The sequence below is a fragment of the Tachyglossus aculeatus genome, chromosome 3 (genome assembly GCF_015852505.1).
Source record: "Tachyglossus aculeatus isolate mTacAcu1 chromosome 3, mTacAcu1.pri, whole genome shotgun sequence".
Lineage (NCBI taxonomy): Eukaryota > Metazoa > Chordata > Mammalia > Monotremata > Tachyglossidae > Tachyglossus > Tachyglossus aculeatus.
Genome location: NC_052068.1, coordinates 63,426,840 through 63,448,496, shown reverse-complemented (window position 1 = coordinate 63,448,496; position 21,657 = coordinate 63,426,840). Strand labels below are relative to the sequence as shown.

At 51.7% G+C, this 21,657-nt stretch overlaps 1 protein-coding gene across 1 annotated transcript; it reads left to right on the top strand.

Annotated features, from left to right (window-relative positions):
• Positions 1–6,329: 6,329 nt before the first annotated feature.
• TYSND1 (trypsin like peroxisomal matrix peptidase 1) lies at positions 6,330–20,818 on the top strand. Its single transcript, XM_038743396.1, has 4 exons — positions 6,330–7,474; positions 14,969–15,099; positions 17,565–17,750; positions 19,512–20,818. Exons 1-4 carry the CDS (start codon positions 6,330–6,332, stop codon positions 19,727–19,729), a joined length of 1,680 nt encoding a protein of 559 aa, XP_038599324.1. The 3' UTR covers positions 19,730–20,818.
• Positions 20,819–21,657: the final 839 nt, after the last annotated feature.

The window sequence follows — 21,657 nt, the reverse complement described above, 5'->3', positions numbered from 1 at the left end:
TCCACAAATCTAATAGCCAACAAACCCCAAAAATTGAAGGAGCTTTGAAGTACTCCATTTATTCTGTATGTAAATCTGTGCATACGCACGCATTTGTGAGCAGTTCGTTTCCATAATCAGGAATATTTATTGACCAACTGTTTTAGGAGAATGGCAGTAGTTTAAATATGAATGTGTCCAGGCTAATTTCACAAATCATCCCTAATTTTTAACCAAACTAAAGCAATAATGTAATTGGAATTCAACGCTTTGTACTCTGCCTGGGTCAGTTGCCACGTTCGCCTGACCGTAGTTGTACAGTTGCTGCCAGAGCACGGGCTTTAGAGTCAGAAGTCATAGGTTCGAATTCCGGCTTTGCCAATTATCAGTTGTGTGATTTTGGGCAAGTCACTTAACTTCTCTGGGCCTCAATTACCTCATCTGTAAAATGGCAATTAAGACCGTGAGCCCCCCGTGGGGCAACCTGATCACCTTGTGACCTCCCCAGCGCTTAGAACAGTGCTTTGCACATAGTAAACGCTCAATAAATGCCATCATTATGATCCCTTCACTTGGCTTTGCCCTCCTTTTGAGTGAATCCAGTTGGGCCTTCCCAGTATGGGTCTCCAGCGGGTGTTTGGAAGAGGAGGCTGAAGTAGGTAGGAGCCCCGTAGAAAGTGTAGTTAGTGGAAGAAAAGCTGTTTAGAAGGCAGGGATAGAGGGGAGGGTGAGTTTTGTAACTGATTTCTGCCCTCTTTTAGCCGATTCCTTGGGAGAAGGGGTGGCTTGAGTGAGATTGGGGCGAACGAGAGGGTTGGATCTGGCGGATAAGGCTGTGGAGTGGATCGGAAAACACGGGTCAACCCGTCTTTGCGCGTTCCTCGGAAGAGACGGTTTGTGGAGGATCTCGTTCTGAGCAGGTGGGGGTGGCGAATCAAAGGTTAGCTTCAAGTGGGTGTCAATTTAGTCACAAAATGGATTTGAAAGCTAAATCGTCCTGCGGCATCATTACCGTGGCACATCATTTGTGCTGAACGCTCTTCTGCCATCAGAATAATTTTTGCAAAGGAGAGTTCTTGTAGCCTCTGGCTCGGTGTAGAGGATATAGCACGGGCCTAGTCAGAAGGTCGTGGGTTCTAATCCCAGCTCCGCCACCTGTCTGCTGTGTGACCTGGGGGCAAGTCGCTTCACTTCTCTGGGCCTCAGTTACCTCATCTGTTAAAGGGATTGAGAGTCTAAGAGTGTATGCCCAGTGTGGGACAGGGATTGCGTCCAATCTGATTAGCTTGTTTCTATCCCCGTGCTAGAACGGTGCTTGGCACACAGTGCTTACCGAGTACCGTAATTACCACCCTTATTATTATCATTATTATATTTGAAATCCCCAACTTCTCATGGTGAGGTGGGTGCAGTAGAGATTGTTCATCCTGGACCCAGAGGGGATTAAACCAGAGGACCTACAGAGCTTCTCAAATCCTTTGAAAATCAATCAATCGTATTTATTGAGCGCTTACTATGTGCAGAGCACTGTACTAAGCGCTTGGGAAGTACAAATTGGCATCACATAGAGACAGTCCCTACCCAACAGTGGGCTCACAGTCTAAAAGGGGGAGACAGAGAACAGAACCAAACATACCAACAAAATAAAATAAGTAGGATAGAAATGTACAAGTAAAATAAATAAATAAATAAATAAATAGAGTAATAAATATGTACAACCATATATACATATATACAGGTGCTGTGGGAAAGGGAAGGAGGTAAGACGGGGGATGGAGAGGGGGGTCGAGGGGGAGAGGAAAGAAGGGGCTCAGTCTGGGAAGGCCTCCTGGAGGAGGTGAGCTCTCAGCAGGGCCTTGAAAACCATGTGGGCCGAGTTTCTGGGTAGGGGGGCAGTCCCTGGGGTCAGTGTAGCAACATAGCAGTCAGATTGGGGGCCACCCAAATCAACTGATGCCCTGGTCAATTTGTTGCCTAATTGTACTTTCCAAGCGCTTAGTACAGCGCTCTGCGCCCAGCAAGTGCTCAATAAATGTGATCGAATGAATGAAAAAAATCATTTGAGTGCTTATTGTGTGACTGAAAGCTTGTTACGGGCAGTGGATGTGTGTTGTCTGCTGTATTGTACTCTCCCAAGTGCTTAGTAGAGTGCTCTGCACATAGTAAGAGTTCAATAAATAATGCCGATTGATTGCAGAGCACTCTACTAAGTACTTGAGAGAGTACAATATAACAGAGTTGGTAGACAAGTTCCCTTCCCACAATGAGCCTACAGTCTAGAGGGGGAGGCAAACATTAATTCATTCATTCAATCGTATTTATTGAGCGCTCACTGTGTGCAGAGCACTGTACTAAGCGCTTGGGAAGTACAAGTTGGCAACATCTAGAGACGGTCCCTACCCAACAGCGGGCTCACAGTCTAGAAATCTAAACAGTCATATGTTATATGTTGCCAACTTGTACTTCCCAAGCACTTAGTACAGTGCTCTGCACACAGTAAGCGCTCAATAAATACAATTGAATGAATAAACAAATTAAGAATGTGTACGTAAAAGTGCTGCGGGGCTGAGGGGAGGGTGATAAAAGGGAGCAAATCCAAGTGCAAGGATGTTGCTAATGGAGAAGGGGAAAGGGGAGCTTAGACAGAGAAGGGCTCTTGGAGGCCTGTCTCCCCCTTCTAGCCTGTGAGCCTGTCGTTGGGTAGGGACCGTTTCTGTATGTTGCCAACTTGTACTTCCCAAGCGCTTAGTACAGTGCTCTGCACACAGTAAGCGCTAGATAAATACGATCGAATGAATGAATGAGTAGATGTGCCTTCAACAAGGCCACAGAGAATGAGAGGAGGCGGAGCAGGGGCGGTCATGGTGAGGTCTATCTGGTGCTGAATTGTACTTCCCAAGTGCTCAGTACAGTGCCCCCCTTACCTCCTTCCCCTCCCCACAGCACCTGTATATATGTTTGTACATATTTATTACTCTATTTTACTTGTACATATTTATTCTATTTACTTTATTTGATTTATATGTTTTGTTGTCTGTCTCCCCCTTCTAGACTGTGAGCCCACTGTTGGGTAGGGACTGTCTATATGTTGCCAACTTGTACTTCCCAAGCTCTTAGTATAGTACTCTGCACACAGTAAGCGCTCAATAAATACGATTGAATGAAAGTAAGCACTCAATAAATACGAATGAATGAGGAGATGTGCCTTTAACGAGGCCACGGAGAATGAGAGGAGGCGGAGCGGGGGAGGTCATGGTGAGGCCTATCTGGTGCTGAATTGTATTTCTCAAGCGCTTAGTCCAGTGCTCTGCACACAGTAAGCGCTCGATAAATACGGTTGAATGAATGAATGAGGAGATGTGCCTTCAACAAGGCCACAGAGAATGAGAGGAGGCGGAGCAGGGGCGGTCAAGGTGAGGCTTCTAGACTGTGAGCCCACTTTTCTAGACTGTGAGCCCACTGTTGGGCAGGGACTGTCTCTATATGTTGCCACCTTGTACTTCCCAAGCGCTTAGTACAGTGCTCTGCACACAGTAAGCGCTCAATAAATATGATCGATTGATTGAGGTCTATCTGGTGCCGAATTGTACTTCCCAAGCGCTTAGTACAGTGCTCTGCACACTAAGTGCTTGATAAATACGATTGAATGAATGAATGAATGATGGACTGAATGACGACTGACTGAATGACTGACTGACTGAATGACTGACTGACTGACTGACGACTGAATGACTGACTGATTGAATGAATGACTGATGGACTGAATGATGAATGAATGAATGAATGATGACTGAATGACTGAATGACTGACTGATTGAATGAATGACTGACGGACTGAATGACGACTGACAATGAATGAATGACGACTGACTGACTGACTGACGGACTGAATGACTGACTGAATGACTGAATGACTGACTGACTGATGGACTGAATGATGACTGACTGAATGAATGATGACTGAATGACTGAATGAATGACCGATTGAATGAATGACTGACGGACTGAATGATGACTGACAATGAATGAATGACGACTGACGGACTGAATGACTGACTGAATGACTGACTGACTGACGGACTGAATGACTGACTGAATGACTGACTGACTGAATGACGACTGATTGAATGAATGACTGATGGACTGAATGACGACTGATTACTCTATTTATTTATTTATTTATTTATTCTACTTGTACATTTCTATCCTACTTATTTTATTTTGTTGGTATGTTTGGTTCTGTTCTCTGTCTCCCCCTTTTAGACTGTGAGCCCACTGTTGGGTAGGGACTGTCTCTATGTGATGCCAATTTGTACTTCCCAAGCGCTTAGTACAGTGCTCTGCACATAGTAAGCGCTCAATAAATACGATTGATTGATTGATTGACTGACTGAATGAATGACGACTGACTGACTGACTGAATGAATGAATGAATGACTGACGGACTGAATGATGACGGACTGACCGAATGACTGACTGACTGACTGACTGAATGACGACTGAATGACTGACTGATTGAATGAATGACTGATGGACTGAATGAATACTGACTGAATGAATGAATGACGACTGAATGACTGACTGATTGAATGAATAACTGACAGACTGAATGATGACTGACTGACTGAATGAATGAATGACTGACGGACTGAATGACGACTGACGGACTGAATGACGACTGACTGACTGATTGAATGATGACTGACTGAATGAATGACTGACGGACTGAATGACGACTGACTGACTGATTGAATGATGACTGACAATGAATGACTGACAATGAACTGACTGACAATGACTGACTGACGGACTGAATGACGACTGACTATGACTAAATGAATGAATGAATGAATAACCGAACGAATGACTGATTGAATGAATGGCTGACAGACTGACTGACTGACTGAATGAATGACGGGCTGAATGACCACTGATCGATTGATTGAATGATTGACTGACGGACTAAATGATGACCGACTGATGGAATGAATGACTGATTGATCGAATGATGACCGGCTGATTGAATGAACGACTGATTGATTGAATGAATGAATGATTGAATGACGGGCTGACTGAATGAATGACTGACGGACTGAATGACGACTGAGTGACTGAATGACTGATTGAATGAATGACTGACGGACTGAATGATGACTGACTGACTGAATGACTGACTGACTGACTGACGACTGAATGACTGACTGATTGAATGAATGACTGATGGACTGAATGATGACTGACTGAATGAATGATGACTGACTGACTGACTGAATGAATGACTGATTGAATGAATGACTGACGGACTGAATGATGACTGACAATGAATGAATGACGACTGACTGACGGACAGACGGACGGACGGACTGACTGACTGAATGACTGACTGAATGACGACTGATTGAATGAATGACTGATGGACTGAATGATGACTGACTGACTGAATGAATGATGACTGAATGACTGACTGACTGACTGACTGAATGACGACTGAATGACTGACTGATTGAATGAATGACTGATGGACTGAATGAATACTGACTGAATGAATGAATGACGACTGAATGAATGACTGATTGAATGAATAACTGACAGACTGAATGATGACTGACTGAATGAATGACAGACTGACTGACTGACTGAATGAATGAATGAATGACTGACGGACTGAATGACAACTGACTGACTGATTGAATCAATCAATCGTATTTATTGAGCGCTTACTGACTGAATGAATGACTGACAATGAACTGACTGACAATGACTGTCTGACGGACTGAATGACGACTGACTGTGACTGAATGAATGAATGAGTGACCGAATGATTGAATCACCGAACGAATGACTGATTGAATGAATGGCTGACAGACTGACTGACTGACTGACTGACTGAATGACCGATTGAATGAATGACTGACTGAATGAATGACCGACCGAACGAATGAATGACGGGCTGAATGACGACTGATCGATTGATTGAATGATTGACTGACGGACTGAATGATGACCGGCTGATGGAATGAATGACTGATTGATGGAATGATGACCGGCTGATTGAATGAACGACTGCTTGATTGAATGATTGAATGACGGGCTGACAATGAATGACTGACGGACTGAATGGCGACTGACTGAATGAATGACTGACGGACGGAATGACGACGGACTGAATGGCGACTGACTGAATGAATGACTGACGGACGGAATGACGACGGACTGAATGAATGAATGACTGGCGGACGGAATGACGACTGATTGAAGGACTGACTGACTGACTGAGTGAGTGAGTGAGTGAGAGGCGCCGGTGAGGTGAGGGGTCGGGCCCCGCGCTGAGGCGGCCGCGCGAGGAGCCAATGGGCGGCGCCGTGGAGGCGCGGCAGCCAATGGCGGCGCGGGGCCTCGGGCGGGCGGCCAATGGGCTTCGGCGGGCGCGCGGAGGCTTCTGGGTCCGGCCGCGTCGCGGGGAGATGGGCGTCGAGCGGGAGGTGCGGCGGGTGGCGAGCGGCGCGGGCTGCGTGGTGAGCGCCGAGGGCCCGGCAACGGCCCCGGCCCGCGGGGGCCCGCGGAGCTGCAGCGGGGTGACCCTGAGCCGCAGCCCGGGCCTGGTCCTCTGCCACGGGGGCCTGCTGGCCGCCTTCCTGGAGGCGCCCGGCGAGGGGGCCGGCCCCTACGTGCCCGCCCCGCCCGGGCCCGACGTGCGCCTGCGCGTGCGCTGGGCTAACGCCGCCGCCGCCTCCCCGCGGGGGGCCCGGGCCGCGCCGGCCGACCTGCTGGGCCTGCTCCGCTGCCCGGCCTTCGCGGCGGCCTGCGGGCGCCTGCTAAAGGCCGGGCCGGCCGAGCCCTGGGCCGCGGGGGAGGAGGAGGAGGAGGAGGAGGCGGCCCGCTGGCTCGGCTGGTTCGCCCTGCTGAGGGTCCCCGAGGCGTCCGTGTCGGCCGCGGTGTCCGCGGTGTCCGTGGTGCCGGTGCCCGAGCGGGGCGCCGAGCTGCTGCTGTGCGGGTGCCCGTTCGGGGCCCTGTGCCCGGACCTGTTCCTCAACACGCTGAGCCGGGGCGTGCTGAGCAACCGGGCCGGGCCGCTGCTGCTGAGCGACGCCCGCTGCCTGCCGGGCACGGAGGGCGGCGCCGCCTGGGCCGGCCGGGACCCCGGGGCCCTGGCGGCGCTGGTGGCCGCCCCGCTGAGGGCCCGGCCCGGGGGCGGACCGCTGGGGCTGGCCCTCCTCTGCGCCGCCAGGCCGCTGCTCCACGCCGCCCTCGCCGGGCTCCCCCCGCGGGAGGCCCGGGCCCTCCGCGCCCTGCTGACCTCTGACCCCGGGACCCCGCAGGAGGGGCGACACCACCGTCACCGTCCCCACCACCGTGACCACCACCGGCGGGCCGTGCTGGTGGCCTGCGGGCCCGCCTGGGGGTCCGGCCTGGCCTGGGCGCCCCGCCTCGTCCTCACCTGCAGGCACGTGGTCGCCCACGGCACCCGCGTCCAAGTCCGACCCCGGCCCCCCAAGTAAGCCCCGCCTGCCCGGCGTCGTCGTCGTCATCGTCAGGGGATGGTCTGAACCCGGCTCCACCGATCCATCGTATTTATCGAGCGCTTACTGTGTGCGGAGCACTGGGCTAAGCGCTTGGGACGTACAAGTTGGCAACATAGAGAGGCGGTCCCTGCCCAACAGCGGGCTCGCGGTCTAAAGTTGTCAGCTGTGCGATTTGGGGCAGGTCACGTCGCTCCTCTGAGCCTCGGTTGCCTCACCTGGAGAGTGGGGTCACGGCGTCCCGAGGCCGCCCCGAGCCCCACCTGTCCGGCATCGCCCTCTTTGATAATCGTCGTCGTAGTGGGGGCTCTGGAAAGAGCGTGGGTTCTAACCCCGGCTCCACCAGTTGTCAGCTGTGCGATTTGGGGCAGGTCACTTCGCTCCTCTGAGCCTCGGTTGCCTCACCTGGAGAGTGGGGTCACGGCGTCCCGACTCCGCCCCGAGCCCCACCTGCCCGGCATCGCCCTCTTTGATAATCGTCGTCGTAGCGGGGGCTCTGGAAAGAGCGTGGGTTCTAATCCCGGCCCCGCCAGTTGTCAGCTGTGGGATTTGGGGCAGGTCACTTCGCTCCTCTGAGCCTCGGTTGCCTCACCTGGAGAGTGGGGTCACGGTGTCCTGAGGCCGCCCCGAGCCCCACCTGCCCGGCATCGCCCTCTTTGATAATCGTCGTCGTAGTGGGGGCTCTGGAAAGAGCGTGGGTTCTAACCCCGGCTCCACCAGTTGTCAGCTGTGCGATTTGGGGCAGGTCACTTCGCTCCTCTGAGCCTCGGTTGCCTCGCCTGGAGAGTGGGGTCACGGCGTCCGAGTCCACCCCGAGCCCCACTTGTCCGGCATCGCCCTCTTTGATAATCATCATCGTCGTCGTAGTGGGGGCTCTGGAAAGAGCGCGGGTTCTAATCCCGGCTCCACCAGTTGTCAGCTGTGCGATTTGGGGCAGGTCACTTCGCTCCTCTGAGCCTCGGTTGCCTCGCCTGGAGAGTGGGGTCACGGCATCCGAGTCCACCCTGAGCCCCACTTGTCCGGCATCGCCCTCTTTGATAATCATCATCGTCGTCGTAGTGGGGGCTCTGGAAAGAGCGCGGGTTCTAATCCCGGCTCCACCAGTTGTCAGCTGTGCGATTTGGGGCAGGTCACTTCGCTCCTCTGAGCCTCGGTTACCTCATCTGGAGAATGGGGTCACGACGTCCAAGTCCGCCCCCCAAGTAAGCCCCACCTGTCCATAGTTGCCCTCAGTGATCATCATCAGTCATATTTATTGAGTGCTTACTATGTGCAGAGCACTGTACTAAGCGCTTGATAATGATAGTGATAATCATCATCGTAACGGGATGGGGGTCAGGTTCTGATCCCGGCTGCCCCATCTGGAGAATGGGGTCACGGCATCCAAGTCCGCCCCAAGTAAGCCCCACCTGCCCGGCGTCACCCTCTTTGATAATCATCATCATCATTGTAATGGGATGGGGCTCCTCTGGAAAGAGCGCAGGTTTAGGGGTCAGGGGTTCTGATCCTGGCCCCACCAATTGTCAGCTGTGGGATTTGAGGCAGGTCACTTTGCTTCTCTGAGCCTCAGTTACCTCATCTGGAGAATGGGGTCACGGCGTCCAAGTCTGCCCCGAGCCCCCCAAGTAAGCCCCGCCTGTCCATCATTGCCCTCAGTGATAATCATCATCGTAATGGGATGGGGGTCAGGTTCTGATCCCGGCTCCACCAATTGTCAGCTGTGGGATTTGGAGCAGGTCACTTCTCTGAGCCTCAGTTACCTCATCTGGAGAATGGGGTCATGACATCCAAGTCCACCCCGAGCCCCCCAAGTAAGCCCCACCTGTCTGGCATCACCCTCTTTGATAATCATCGTCGTCGTAATGGGATGGGGCTCAGTGGAAAGAGCGCGGGTTTGGGGGTCTGGGGTTCTTGTCCCGGCTCCGCCAGTTGTCAGCTGTGGGATTTGGGGCAGGTCACTTTGCTTCTCGAAGCCTCGGTTACCTCATCTGGAGAATGGGATCATGGCATCCAAGTCCGCCCTGAGCCCCCCAAGTAATCCCTGCCTGTCCGACATCACCCTCTTTGATAATCATCATCGTCGTAATGAGATGGGGCTCAGTGGAAAGAGTGCGGGTTTCGGGGTCAGGGGTTCTGGTCCTGGCTCCGCCAGTTGTCAGCTGTGGGATTTGGGGCAGGTCACTTCGCTTCTCTGAGCCTCGGTTACCTCATCTGGAGAATGGGGTCATGACATCCAGGTCTGCCCTGAGCTCCCCAAGTAATCCTCGCCTGTCCGACATCACCCTCTTTGATAATCATCATCGTCATAATGGGATGAGGCTCAGTGGAAAGAGCGTGGGCTTTTTTTTTTTTTGATAGCATTTATTAAGCGCTTACTACATGCAAAGCACTGTTCTAAGCGCTGGAGAGGTTACAAGGTGATGAGGTTGTCCCACGGGGGCTCACAGTCTTCATCCCCATTTTACAGATGAGGGAACTGAGGCCCAGAGAAGTGAAGTGACTTGCCCAAAGTCACACAGCTGACAAGTGGCGGAGCCGGGATTTGAACCCATGACCTCTGACTCCAAAGCCCGGGGGTCAGGGGTTCTGATCCCAGCAACGCCAATTGTCATCTGTGGAATTTGGGGCAAGCCACTTCACTTCTCAGAGCCTCAGCTACCTCATCTGGAGAACGGGGTCACGGCATCCAAGTCCGCCCCGAGCCCCCCACGTAAGCCCCGCCTGTCCGGCGTCACCCTCTTTGATAATCATCATCGTCATAATGGGATGGGGCTCAGTGGAAAGAGCCCGGGTTTGGGAGTCAGAGGTCGTGGGTTCTAATCCTGACTCCGCCACTTGTCTGCTGTGTGACCTTGGGCAAGTCACTTGACTTCTCTGAGCCTCAGTTCCCTCATCTGTAAAATGGGGATTAAGACTGTGAGCCCCCCCATGGGACAACCTGATCGCCTTGTGTCCCCCCAGCGCTTAGAACAGTGCTTTGCACATAGTAAGCGCTTAACAAATGCCATCATTATCATTCCCTGGGCCTTGGTTACCTCATCTGGAAAATGGGGTCGTGACGTCCAAGTCTGCCCCCAGCCCCCCAAGTAAGCCCCGCCTGTCGGGCATCATCATCATCGTCGTAGTGGGATGGGGTTCAGTGGAAAGAGCGCGGGCTTTGGGGTCAGGGGTTCTGATCCCGGCTCTGCCAATTGTCAGCTGTGCGATTTGGGGCAAGTCACTTCGCTTCTCTGAGCTTCGGTTACCTCATCTGGAGAATGGGGTCATGATGACCAAGTCTGCCCCGAGTCCCCCAAGCAAAACCCTCCCCCCGCCTGTCATCGACCTCAGCGATAACCATCATCATCATCATCATAACGGGATGGGTTAAGGATGCAGCTCAGTGGAAAGAGCACGGGCTTGGGGGTCAGAGGTTGTGGGTTCTAATCCTGACTCTGCCACATGTCTGCTGTGTGACCTTGGGCAAGTCACTTGACTTCTCTGAGCCTCAGTTCCCTCATCTGTAAAATGGGGATTAAGACTGTGAGCCCCCCCATGGGACAACCTGATCGCCTTGTATCCCCCCAGCGCTTAGAACAGTGCTTTGCACATAGTAAGCGCTTAACAAATGCCATCATTATCATTCCCTGGGCCTCGGTTACCTCATCTGGAAAATGGAGTCATGACGTCCAAGTCTGCCCCCAGCCCCCCAAGTAAGTCCTGCCTGTCCGGCATCGCCCTCTGATAATCATCACCGTCGTAGTGGGATGGGGCTCAATGGAAAGAGCGCGGGCTTGGGGGGTCTGGGGTTCTCACCCCAGCTCCGCCAATTGTCCGCTGTGCGATTTGGGGCAAGTCACTTCGCTTCTCTGAGCCTCGGTTACCTCATCTGGAGAATGGGATCATGACGACCAAGTCCGCCCTGAGCCCCCCAAGTAAGACCCTCACCCCGCCTGTCTGTCATCGACTTCAGCGATAACCATCATCATCGTAACGGGATGGGTCAAGGATGCGGCTCAGTGGAAAGAGCACTGGCTTGGGGGTCAGAGGTCAGGGGTTCTAATCCCGGCTCTGCCAATTGTCAGCTGTGTGACTTGGGGCAACTCACTTTACTTCTCTGGGCCTCAGTTACCTCATCTGGAAAACGGGGTCATGACATGCAAGTCCGCCCCAAGTAAGACCCTCACCCCGCCTGTCCGTCATTGCCCTCAGCAATAATCATCATCATCATAACAGGCTGGGTTAAAAATGCGGCTTAGTGGAAAGAGCCCGGGCTTGGGGGTCAGAGGCCACCTCCGCCAATTGTCAGCTGTGTGACTTGGGGCAAGTCGCTTCGCTTCTCTGGGCCTCAGTTGCCTCATCTGGAAAATGGGGTCATGGCATCCAACCTTGCCCCGAGCCCCCCAAATAAGCCCCTCACCCCGCCAGTCCGTCATCACTCTCAGCGATAATCATCATCATAAAGAAATGGGGCTCAGTGGAAAGAGCACAGGCTTGGGGGTCAGGGGTTCTAATCCCGGCTCCACCACTTGTCAGCTGTGTGATTTGGGGCAAGTCACTTCGCTTCTCTGGGCCTCAGTTACCTCATCTGGAAAATGGGGTCATGGCATCCAAGTCCACCCCGAGCCCCCCAAGTAAACCCCTCACCCGCCTGTCCGTCATCGCCCTTAGCAATCATCATCATAATGGGATGATGATGATGATGATGGCACTTGTTAAGCGCCTACTATGTGCAAAGCACTATTCTAAGTGCTGGGGAGGATACGAGTTGATCAGATTGTCCCACGTGGGGCTCACAGTCTTCATCCCCATTTTACAGATGAGGGAACTGAGGCACAGAGAAGTTAAGTGACTGCCCAAAGTCACACAGCTGACAATTGGCAGAATTGGGATTTGAACCCACGTCCTCTGACTCTCAAGCCCGTGCTCTTTCCATTGGGCCGTGGATGCGTTAAGGATGTGGCTCAGTGGAAAGAGCCCGGGCTTGGGAGTCAGAGATCAGGGGTTCTAATCCCGGCGCTGCCAATTGTCAGCTGTGTGATTTGGGGCAAGTCACTTCACTTCTCTGTGCCTCAGTTCCCTCATCTGGAAAATGGGGTAATGACATCCATGTCCACCCCGAGCCCCCCAAGTAAGACCCTCGTCCCGTCAGTCCGTCATCGCCCTTAGCAATCATCATCATCATAATAATGGGATGGGTTAAAGATGCAGCTCAGTGGAAAGAGCCGGGCTTTGGAGTCAGAGGTCACGGGTTCCAATCCTGGCGCCACCAATTGTCAGCTGTGTGACTTGGCAAGTCATTTCACTTCTCTGGGCCTCAGTTCCCTCATCTGGAAAATGGGGATTAAGACTGTGAGCCCCATGTGGGACAACCTGATCACCTTGTATCTACCCCAGCGCTTAGAAGAGTGCTTGGCCCATAGTAAGTGCTTAACAGATACCATAATAATTATTATTATTGTTGAGCACTTACTATGTTGAGAACACTGTGCTGAGTGCCCGGGAGAATATAATGCAGCAGAGTCGGCAGGCAAGTTCCCTGCCCACAACAACATAGGGCATTTATGTAGTGCTTTGCACATAGTAAGCGTTTAACAAACGCCATCATTATTATTTTTCTCCTTTCCGTTGGCTTCCTCCCTCCACTTCTGCCTTCTTGCTTTTCCACCCCGTGTCGGTTCTCACCCTGTTGCCCCAGTGTAACCTAAAAGTTTTGGACAGGGGGTAGTACTCCGGATGGTTTTCTTTCCCCATCCTTCTTGTGCATGTACGTCCCCGCTCCCGGTAACAGAAAATGGGTGGATAAAGAGGCGTATTCTGTTAGAAAATCAAAATCACCCTGCCTTCGTTCCCCTCAGACCATATATAAAAGACTAACCTTCTCTCCACCCCAGTCTGCAGGGGGAATCACAAAGAAATTTTACTCTAATTTGAAATTATTTTTAATGGTATTTGTTAAGCACTTACTCTGTACCAAGTGCTGGGGGCCAGTCAGGTCAGATACGGTCCATGTCCCACACGGGGCTCACATTCCATCGCCATGGTACCAGTGAGGTAACTGAGGCACAGAGCAGTTAAGTGACTTATCCACAGTCACTAGTGGCAGAGCAGGGATTAGAACCCAGGTCCTCGGACTCCTAGGCCCACGTTCTTTCCACTAGACCACGCTGCTTCTCGTTCGAATTGGTTGGGGAAGCCATCTGATGATCATTTCCACCACCCACTTGTCCTAATAATAACGATGGTATAAAATGCTTACTGTGGGTCAAGCACTGTGCTAAGCAGTGGGATAGACGCAGGATGATCAGATTGAGCACCGTCCTTGTCTCACAAGAGTAGTTGCTCATGGGTGACGTCTGTTTTATCAAACTAAGATGATACTTTTGGACTTTTTCTCCCCTGCGGCGCTGATCCCTCTTTGAACCGGCTCTCCCCGTTACTCAGAGGGCTTGAAGGGCCCGTGTGGGACAGGGAATGTGTCTGCTTTGATCGTAACTATTCCAGTGCTTAGCACCTAGTAAACGCTTAACAAATTCCACAGTTATTAGTATTAATCCCAGCTCCACCACTTGTCTGCTGAGTGACTCTGGGCAAGTCAGTTCACTTCTCTGTGCCTCAGTTACTTTATCTGTAAAATGGGGATTAAGACGGCGAGCCCTGCGTGGGACACGGACTGTGTCCGGACCGGATTGGCTGGTATCTGCTCTATCGCTTAGAACAGTGGGCAGGTGTCGTGTCATTTCATTAGTCTGTATTTCCAAGTGTCTAGTAGCTTTTTATTTTGTTAGTATGTTTGGTTTTGTTCTCTGTCTCCCCCTTTTAGACTGTGAGCCCACTGTTGGGTAGGGGCTGTCTCTATACGTTGCCAACTTGTACTTCCCAAGCGCTTAGTACAGTGCTCTGCACACAGTAAGCGCTCAATAAATACGATTGATGATGATGATGGTAGAATGCACTGAACTAAATTACTCAAACTACAATAATAATAATAATGGCATTTATTAAGCGCTTACTACGTGCAAGGCACTATTACTACCACCACTACCACTTTTATTGCTACTGTTACCACTACAACTATTACTACTACAATCAATACTACCACCACTACTATTAGTATTATTATTAGTAGTATTTATAGTGCACTGAAGCATCCAGGAAATTTCCAGTAATTCTACTGGAATGGTCAATGCCGTCTCTATCCGTTTCTCCCCAGTACGACTGAATGCATGAAGTACCACCGTTGTTAGCGGGGAATGTCACTGTTTATTGTTGTATTGTACTTTCCCAAGCTCCTAGTACAGTGCTGTGCACACAGTAAGCGCTCAGTAAATACGAATGAATGAACAGTGGCCCATAGTAAGCGCTTAACAAGTACCAACATCATTATTATTGATAAACGCTTAACAAATATCATTTAAAAAAATGAAAGGTCTTTATGAGCTGGCGAAGAAGTGGTCTGGGGCCTCTCACTGTTTCTTGTTTGCTCCCAGGAGCTTGGAGATCCACGGAAGAGTGGTGTTTGCCACCCGGGACACATCCCCCTACGACGTGGCCGTCTTGGAGCTAGAAGAGGATTTGCCGGAGATCCCAGCGCCCGTCCTGGCTGACAGATTCCAAGAAGGTAAAAAGAGAGGAAGCCGACATCTGCGAGGGGAGGGCTTGCCGAGCTGCGGTCAACGGATTCGCCAGCCTCGCCCCTCTGCCCGGAGGCGCGGTGTCCTTCTTGGAGCAGGCTTGGGCCGGCACTCGGGAGACTTCAGGGGGGCAGCCCTAGCTTGGGTCGAGGTATGGGTTACTTGGGTTTGTCGCACCCACTCGGATAGCATCGTTAGGGTGTCTCTCCTGCTAAATTATCATCATCATCATCAATCGTATTTATTGAGCGCTTACTATGTGCAGAGCACTGTACTAAGCGCTTGGGAAGTACAAAATGACAACATATAGAGACAGTCCCTACCCAACAGTGGGCTCACAGTCTAAAAGGGGGAGACAGAGAACAAAACCAAACATACTAACAAAATAAAATAAATAGAACAGATATGTACAAATAAAATAAATAAATAAATAAATGGAGTAATAAATATGTACAAACATATATACAGGTGCTGTGGGGAAGGGAAGGAGTAAGATGGGGGGATGGAGAGGGGGAGCAGAAGGAAGGGGCTCAGTCTGGGAAGGCCTCCTGGAGGAGGTGAGCTCTCAGCAGGGCCAAATTCTCTGTAAATTCTCCGTAATGTCACTATTATGAATAGTTGGGCGATAACTGTGTGCTAACCTCTGGGGTGTATACAATACAAGCAGACACAGTCCTTATTACTCTGCTCCTCTGTGCCTCAGTTCCCTCATCTGCATGTGGAGGCACGAAGCAGCGTGGCTCAGTGGAAGGAGCCCGGGCTTGGGAGTCAGAAGTCATGGGTTCTAATCCCAGCTCCGCCACTTGTCAGCTGTGTGACTTTGGGCAAGTCACTTCACTTCTCTGTGCCTCAGTTACTTCATCTGTGGACTGTGAGCCCCATGTGGGATAACCTGATCACCTTGGATTCCCCCCTAGCACTTAGAATAGTGCATCACACTCAGTAGGCGCTTTACAAATGCCATTATTATTATTATTTGCAAAATAGGGATTCCATACCTGTTCTCCCTCCTACTCAGATTGAGAGTCCTGTATGGGACCCGATGATCTTGTATCTACCCAAGCGCTTAGTACAGTGCTTGACGCACAGTAATCGCTTAACAAATGCCACTATTATTGACGTTATGACTATCATCACTGTTGTCATCCCTGTTACCAGATAATCTGATCTGACCTCCATTAGATTCATAATCTAAGAGGCAGGGAGAGCAGGTGGCTTGTCCTTATTTTACAGATGAGGATACTGAATCGATCGTATTTACTATTCTATTTATTTTATTTTGTTAACATGTTTTGTTGTCTGTCTCCCCCTTCTAGACTGTGAGCCCGCTGTCGGGTAGGGACCATCTCTATATGTTGCCGACTTGTACTTCCCAAGCGCTTAGTACAGTGCTCTGCACACAGTAAGTGCTCAATAAATACGATTGAATGAATGAATTTACTGAGCGCTTACTCTGCAGAACACTGTAGTGATATAACAGAGTTGGTAGGCACGTTCCCTGCCCACAGCGAGCTTAAGTCCAGAGAAGTTAAATGACTTGCCCAGTGCTGCACGACAGGCCACTAGCGGAGGTGAGGCAAGAACTTGAGCCTCCTGACTCCCAATTCCCAGAGTGGCTATCACCGAAAGAGTTATCAATCAATCGTATTTATTGAGTCCTTCTAGACTGTGAGCCCGTTGTGGGCAGGGATTGTCTCTCTCTGTTGCTGAATTGAACTTTCCAAGAGCTTTGTACAGTGCTCTGCGCGCGGCAACGCTCAATAAATACGATTGAATGAATGAATTGAGCGCTTGATGAGCGCAAAGCGCTGAACTAAGCGCTTGGTAGAGTACAGTACAACAGTAAGCAGACACATTCCCTGCTCACAACGAGCTTATGGTCTACAGAGTAGGCAATAGAGAAGCAGCGTGGCTCAGTGGATAGAGCACGGGCTTTGGAGTCAGAGGTTGTGGGTTCAAATCCCTGCTCTGCTACTTGTCAGCTGTGTGACTTTGGGCAAGTCGCTTAGCTTCTGTGGGCCTCAGTTATCTCATCTGAGCCCACTGTTGGGTAGGGACTGTCTCTGTATGTTGCCAACTTGTACTTCCCAAGCGCTTAGGACAGTGCTCTGCACACAGTTAGCGCTCAATAAATACGATTGATTGATTGATTAAAGTGGGGATTAAGACTGTGAGCCCCATGTGGGACAACCTGATCACCTTGTAACCTCCCCAGCGCCACTATTATTATTAATATTATTATTATTATTATTATTATTAATTGAAGAAGAAATGCTTGCCTAAAGGAAGCCTGGAAATGTAAGGTCTAGTGAGACAAATAACAAAAGCTGTGGGTTTGTGGGTGTGGAGGGGGCCGAGGGGGTGATGTCCTGCGGCACATAGTCGGGAGCTGTAGGGTCACACCCTCCCCTCCCCATCTGTCCTCCCTCTCCCCACATCCCCATCTTTCCAGGTGAGGATGTGAGCGTCGTGGGCTTTGGGGTGTTCGGCCAGGCGTGCGGGCCCTTGGTGACTGCGGGGATCCTGTCCGCCGTGGTCACTGTGGGTGAAGAACCGGTGATGCTTCAGACCACCTGTGCTGTGCATAGCGGCTCCAGCGGCGGGCCCGTGTTCGCCACCGACTCCGGACAGCTTCTCGGTAATGCCCCTTCACCTCTCCCCTCCCTCCTCATCCTCTTTCTTGCTCGCTCGCTCCGACCCTCTTCCTCCCTTCCCTCCTTGCGTCACCTCCCATCTCCTCCTTCCCCTTTCCTTCCTCTTCAGTCAGTCATATTCATTCATTCATTCAATCGTATTTATTGAGCGCTGTGTGCAGAGCACGGGACTAAGCGCTTGGGAAGAACAAGTCGGCAACGTATAGAGACGGTCCCTACCCAACAACGGGCTCACAGGCTAGAAGGGGGAGACAGACAACAAAACGAAACATGGAGACGGGTGTCAGAATCGTCGGAACAAACAGAATTAAAGCTGTGTGCACATCATTAACAAAATAAATAGTAAATATGTACAAGTAATAGAATAATAAATCTGTACGAATATATATGCAGGTGCTATGGGGAGGGGAAGGAGGTAGGGCGGGGGGGGATGGGGAGGAGGAGAGGAAAAAGGGGGCTCAGTGTGGGAAGGCCTCCTGGAGGTGGTGAGCTCTCAGGAGGGCTTTGAAGGGAGGAAGAGAGCGAGCTTGGTGGATATGTGGAGGGAGGGCATTACAGGTCGGGGGAAGGATGTCACTTACTGTGTGGAGAGCACTGTACTAAGTGCTTAGGAGTACTCTTCCCTCCTCCTCTATGTCTTCCTCTTTCTTCTCCTCTTTTATCTCCTCTGCCGCCTCCTCCTTCTCCTCCTCCTCTTCCTTCTCCTCCTCATTCTCCCATCTCCTTTTCCTCCTCTGTCTTCTCCTCTGCCTCCTTTCTCATCCTATCCCTTCTGGACTACTGCATCAGCCTTCTCTCTGATCTCCCATCCTCGTGTCTCTCCCCACTTCAATCCCTACTTCATGCTGCTGCCCGGATTGTCTTTGTCCAGAAACGCTCTGGGCATGTTACTCCCCTCCTCAAAAATCTCCAGTGGCTACCAATCAATCTGCGCATCAGGCAGAAACTCCTCACCCTGGGCTTCAAGGCTGTCCATCCCCTGGCCCCCTCCTACCTCACCTCCCTTCTCTCCTTCTCCAGCCCAGCCTGCACCCTCTGCTCCTCTGCCGCTAATCTCCTCCCCGGGCCTCGTTCTCGCCTGTCCCGCCATCGACCCCCGGCCCATGTCATCCCCTGGGCCTGGAATGCCCTGCTCCCTCTGCCCATCCGCCAAGCTAGCTCTCTTCCTCCCTTCAAGGCCTTCCTGAGAGCTCACCTCCTCCAGGAGGCCTTCCCACACTGAGCCCCTTCCTTCCTCTCCCCCTCGTCCCCCTCTCCATCCCCCCATCTTACCTCCTTCCCTTCCCCACAGCACCTGTATATATGTATATATGTTTGTACATATTTATTACTCTATTTTACTTGTACATACCTATTCTATTTATTTTATTTTGTTAGTATGTTTGGTTTTGTTCTCTTGTCTCCCCCTTTTAGACTGTGAGCCCACTGTTGGGTAGGGACTGTCTCTATATGTTGCCAACTTGTACTTCCCAAGCGCTTAGTCCAGTGCTCTGCACACAGTAAGCGCTCAATAAATACGATTGATGATGATGATCTTTCCCTTCTTCCTCCCCAACCGGTTCTTTGAGTCCAGGTGACTACCACCCAAAGGAGATGGATCGACCCTGTAAGGTCTCTGAAACCCCCTCTGGTTCAGCAGAGTTTGGCTTCCTTCTATGCTGTTCCCTCACCTCCCTTGCCGCCCTGCCCTCTCCTCTCTCGGGCTGGAGGGTTCCCAGGCCATCTCCTCATCCCTCTCGCCGCAGGCATCGTGGCCAGCAACACCAGGGACAACAGCACCGGTGCCACCTACCCGCACCTGAACTTCAGCATTCCCATCACCGTGCTGCAGCCGGCTCTGAGGGAATACCTCCGGACCGGAGACCCGGCCAGCCTGGATCCGCTAAATCGGGCCGACGAACGGGTCCGGAGGGTCTGGAGGCTGCAGAGGACCGCCGCCAGTCAACCCCATAGCAGGCTCTGAGTTGGCACCCGCGAGGGCCAGGGCAAGAGCGGGGCTAGAGGCTGGGCTTCTGTGGGAAATGTCACCTTCTGAGCTGATTCCTGTGACGGTTGGACTATGTTGGCACCTCTGGGGACCACAGAAGCGCCTCTCTTCTGCTGCTGCTGCCTGACCAGCTCCCCTGACCATCGGGGGGTTGGTGGGCGCAAGAAGGCCCCCTCCCCCAAAGAGCTGCACCCCCCTGGAGCCACTCTGTTGTCAGCCTTACACCTGGGGCCTTACTTGGGTGGGGAGATTTCTTTCCACCTATCCTGGAGCCATTTTAGGGCTCCCTGTCCTCCCCTTCCTTTCAGTGGAGATCCAGAGAAGCAGAAAAAGGGCCACAGCAGACCCCAGGGTATTGGCTATCTCTCTGTCTCCCCGCCTTACTGGTCATCCAAAGCCTCTGGGTTCTGGTCTATTACGATTGATGACGATGATGGTCTTCAATCTTTGCTGATCCCACATGATCTGGGTCAAGGAACCCGGGGCCCTCCGCTCCCCTCAAAGAGGCTGTGATCTCCTGGGAGGTCACAACACGGAGGGGAAAACTGGGACTAGGACTTGTCTCTGAAGGTTGGAGGAAGAAGAACGCCAAGGAGGGGGATTTGGGGAGGATTATTGCCAGCTTGCCTGGACCCCAACATCCCCGCCCCAGGGTTTGTCCTGTTTTGCCCGGCGCCGGGCGGGGCGGGGGGCGGCGAAGCGTAGACCAAAGGCTGGAGCCCTGCCTCACTGGGCCCAGCTTGGCAGGATTTGCAGGTCAGGATGAACCCAAGCCAACCCAAGGTCTTGGCAGGCCGGTACTCCTCCCCCCAGCCTCGCAGCTCAAGGTATTCCGGCGGTGGAAGAGACAAAAACGAATCTTTAACTCTTGTTCTGGTTTTGACTCTGTTTCCCCGAGCTGAGTGAGTGGTAAAGCCACAACTGAGGAGAACAGGGAATCAGGAACTTTAACCGTCCCTATTGTAGCTTTGCTGCGGCAGTGGCCTTTTAAAGGGGTTGTGTCCCTCTAAAACTTCGGCTCTTGTTACTCAGGCGCATTAAAAAAAAAACACGTTGGGAGTTGAATTAATGAATTAATAATGGCATTTGTTAAGCGCTTACTATGTGCAAAGCACTGTTCTAAGCGCTGGGGGGGGATGCAAGGTGATCAGGTTGTCCCGCGTGGGGCTCACAGTCTTCATCCCCATTTTACAGATGAGGGAACTGAGGCTCCGAGAAGGTAAGTGACTTGCCCAAGGTCACACAGCAGACGTGGTGGAGCTGGGATTCGAACCCATGACCTCTGACCCATGACCTCTGATTCCAAAGCCTGTGCTCTTTCCATCATCATCATCAATCGTATTTATTGAGCACTTAGTACAGTGCTCTGCACATAGTAAACGCTTCCCACTGTGCCACACTGCTTCCCTGCTTCCCAAATTGAACAGAGTTTGTCACTGCTGGCCAGAAAAGACCAGATGTCTTCAGTAGTTATTGAGTACCTACTGAAAGAAACAGTGTGGCCCAGTGGAGAGAGCACAGGCCTCAGAGTCAGAAGGACCTGAGTTCTAATCCTGCCTGCGCCACTTGTTTTCTGTGTGACCCTGGGCAAGTGGCGTAACTTCTCTGTGCCTGTTACCTCATTGGTAAAAACGAGGATTAAGACGGGGAGCTCTATGTGAGACTGGACTGTGTCCAACCTGATTATTTTATATTCACCCCAGCACTTGGTACAGCGCCTGCCACATAGTAAGCGCTTAACAAATTCCATTAAAAAAAAAAACTACTCTGGATAGAGCACTGTACTAAACACTTGGGAGTATACGGAGGAGGAAAGAGACGTGGCATAAGCAGAGCAGGGGGAGGGCAGAGGCAGATAATCCAGTAGCGTTTATATTCCAGACCGAGCCTGTTGTTGGGTAGGG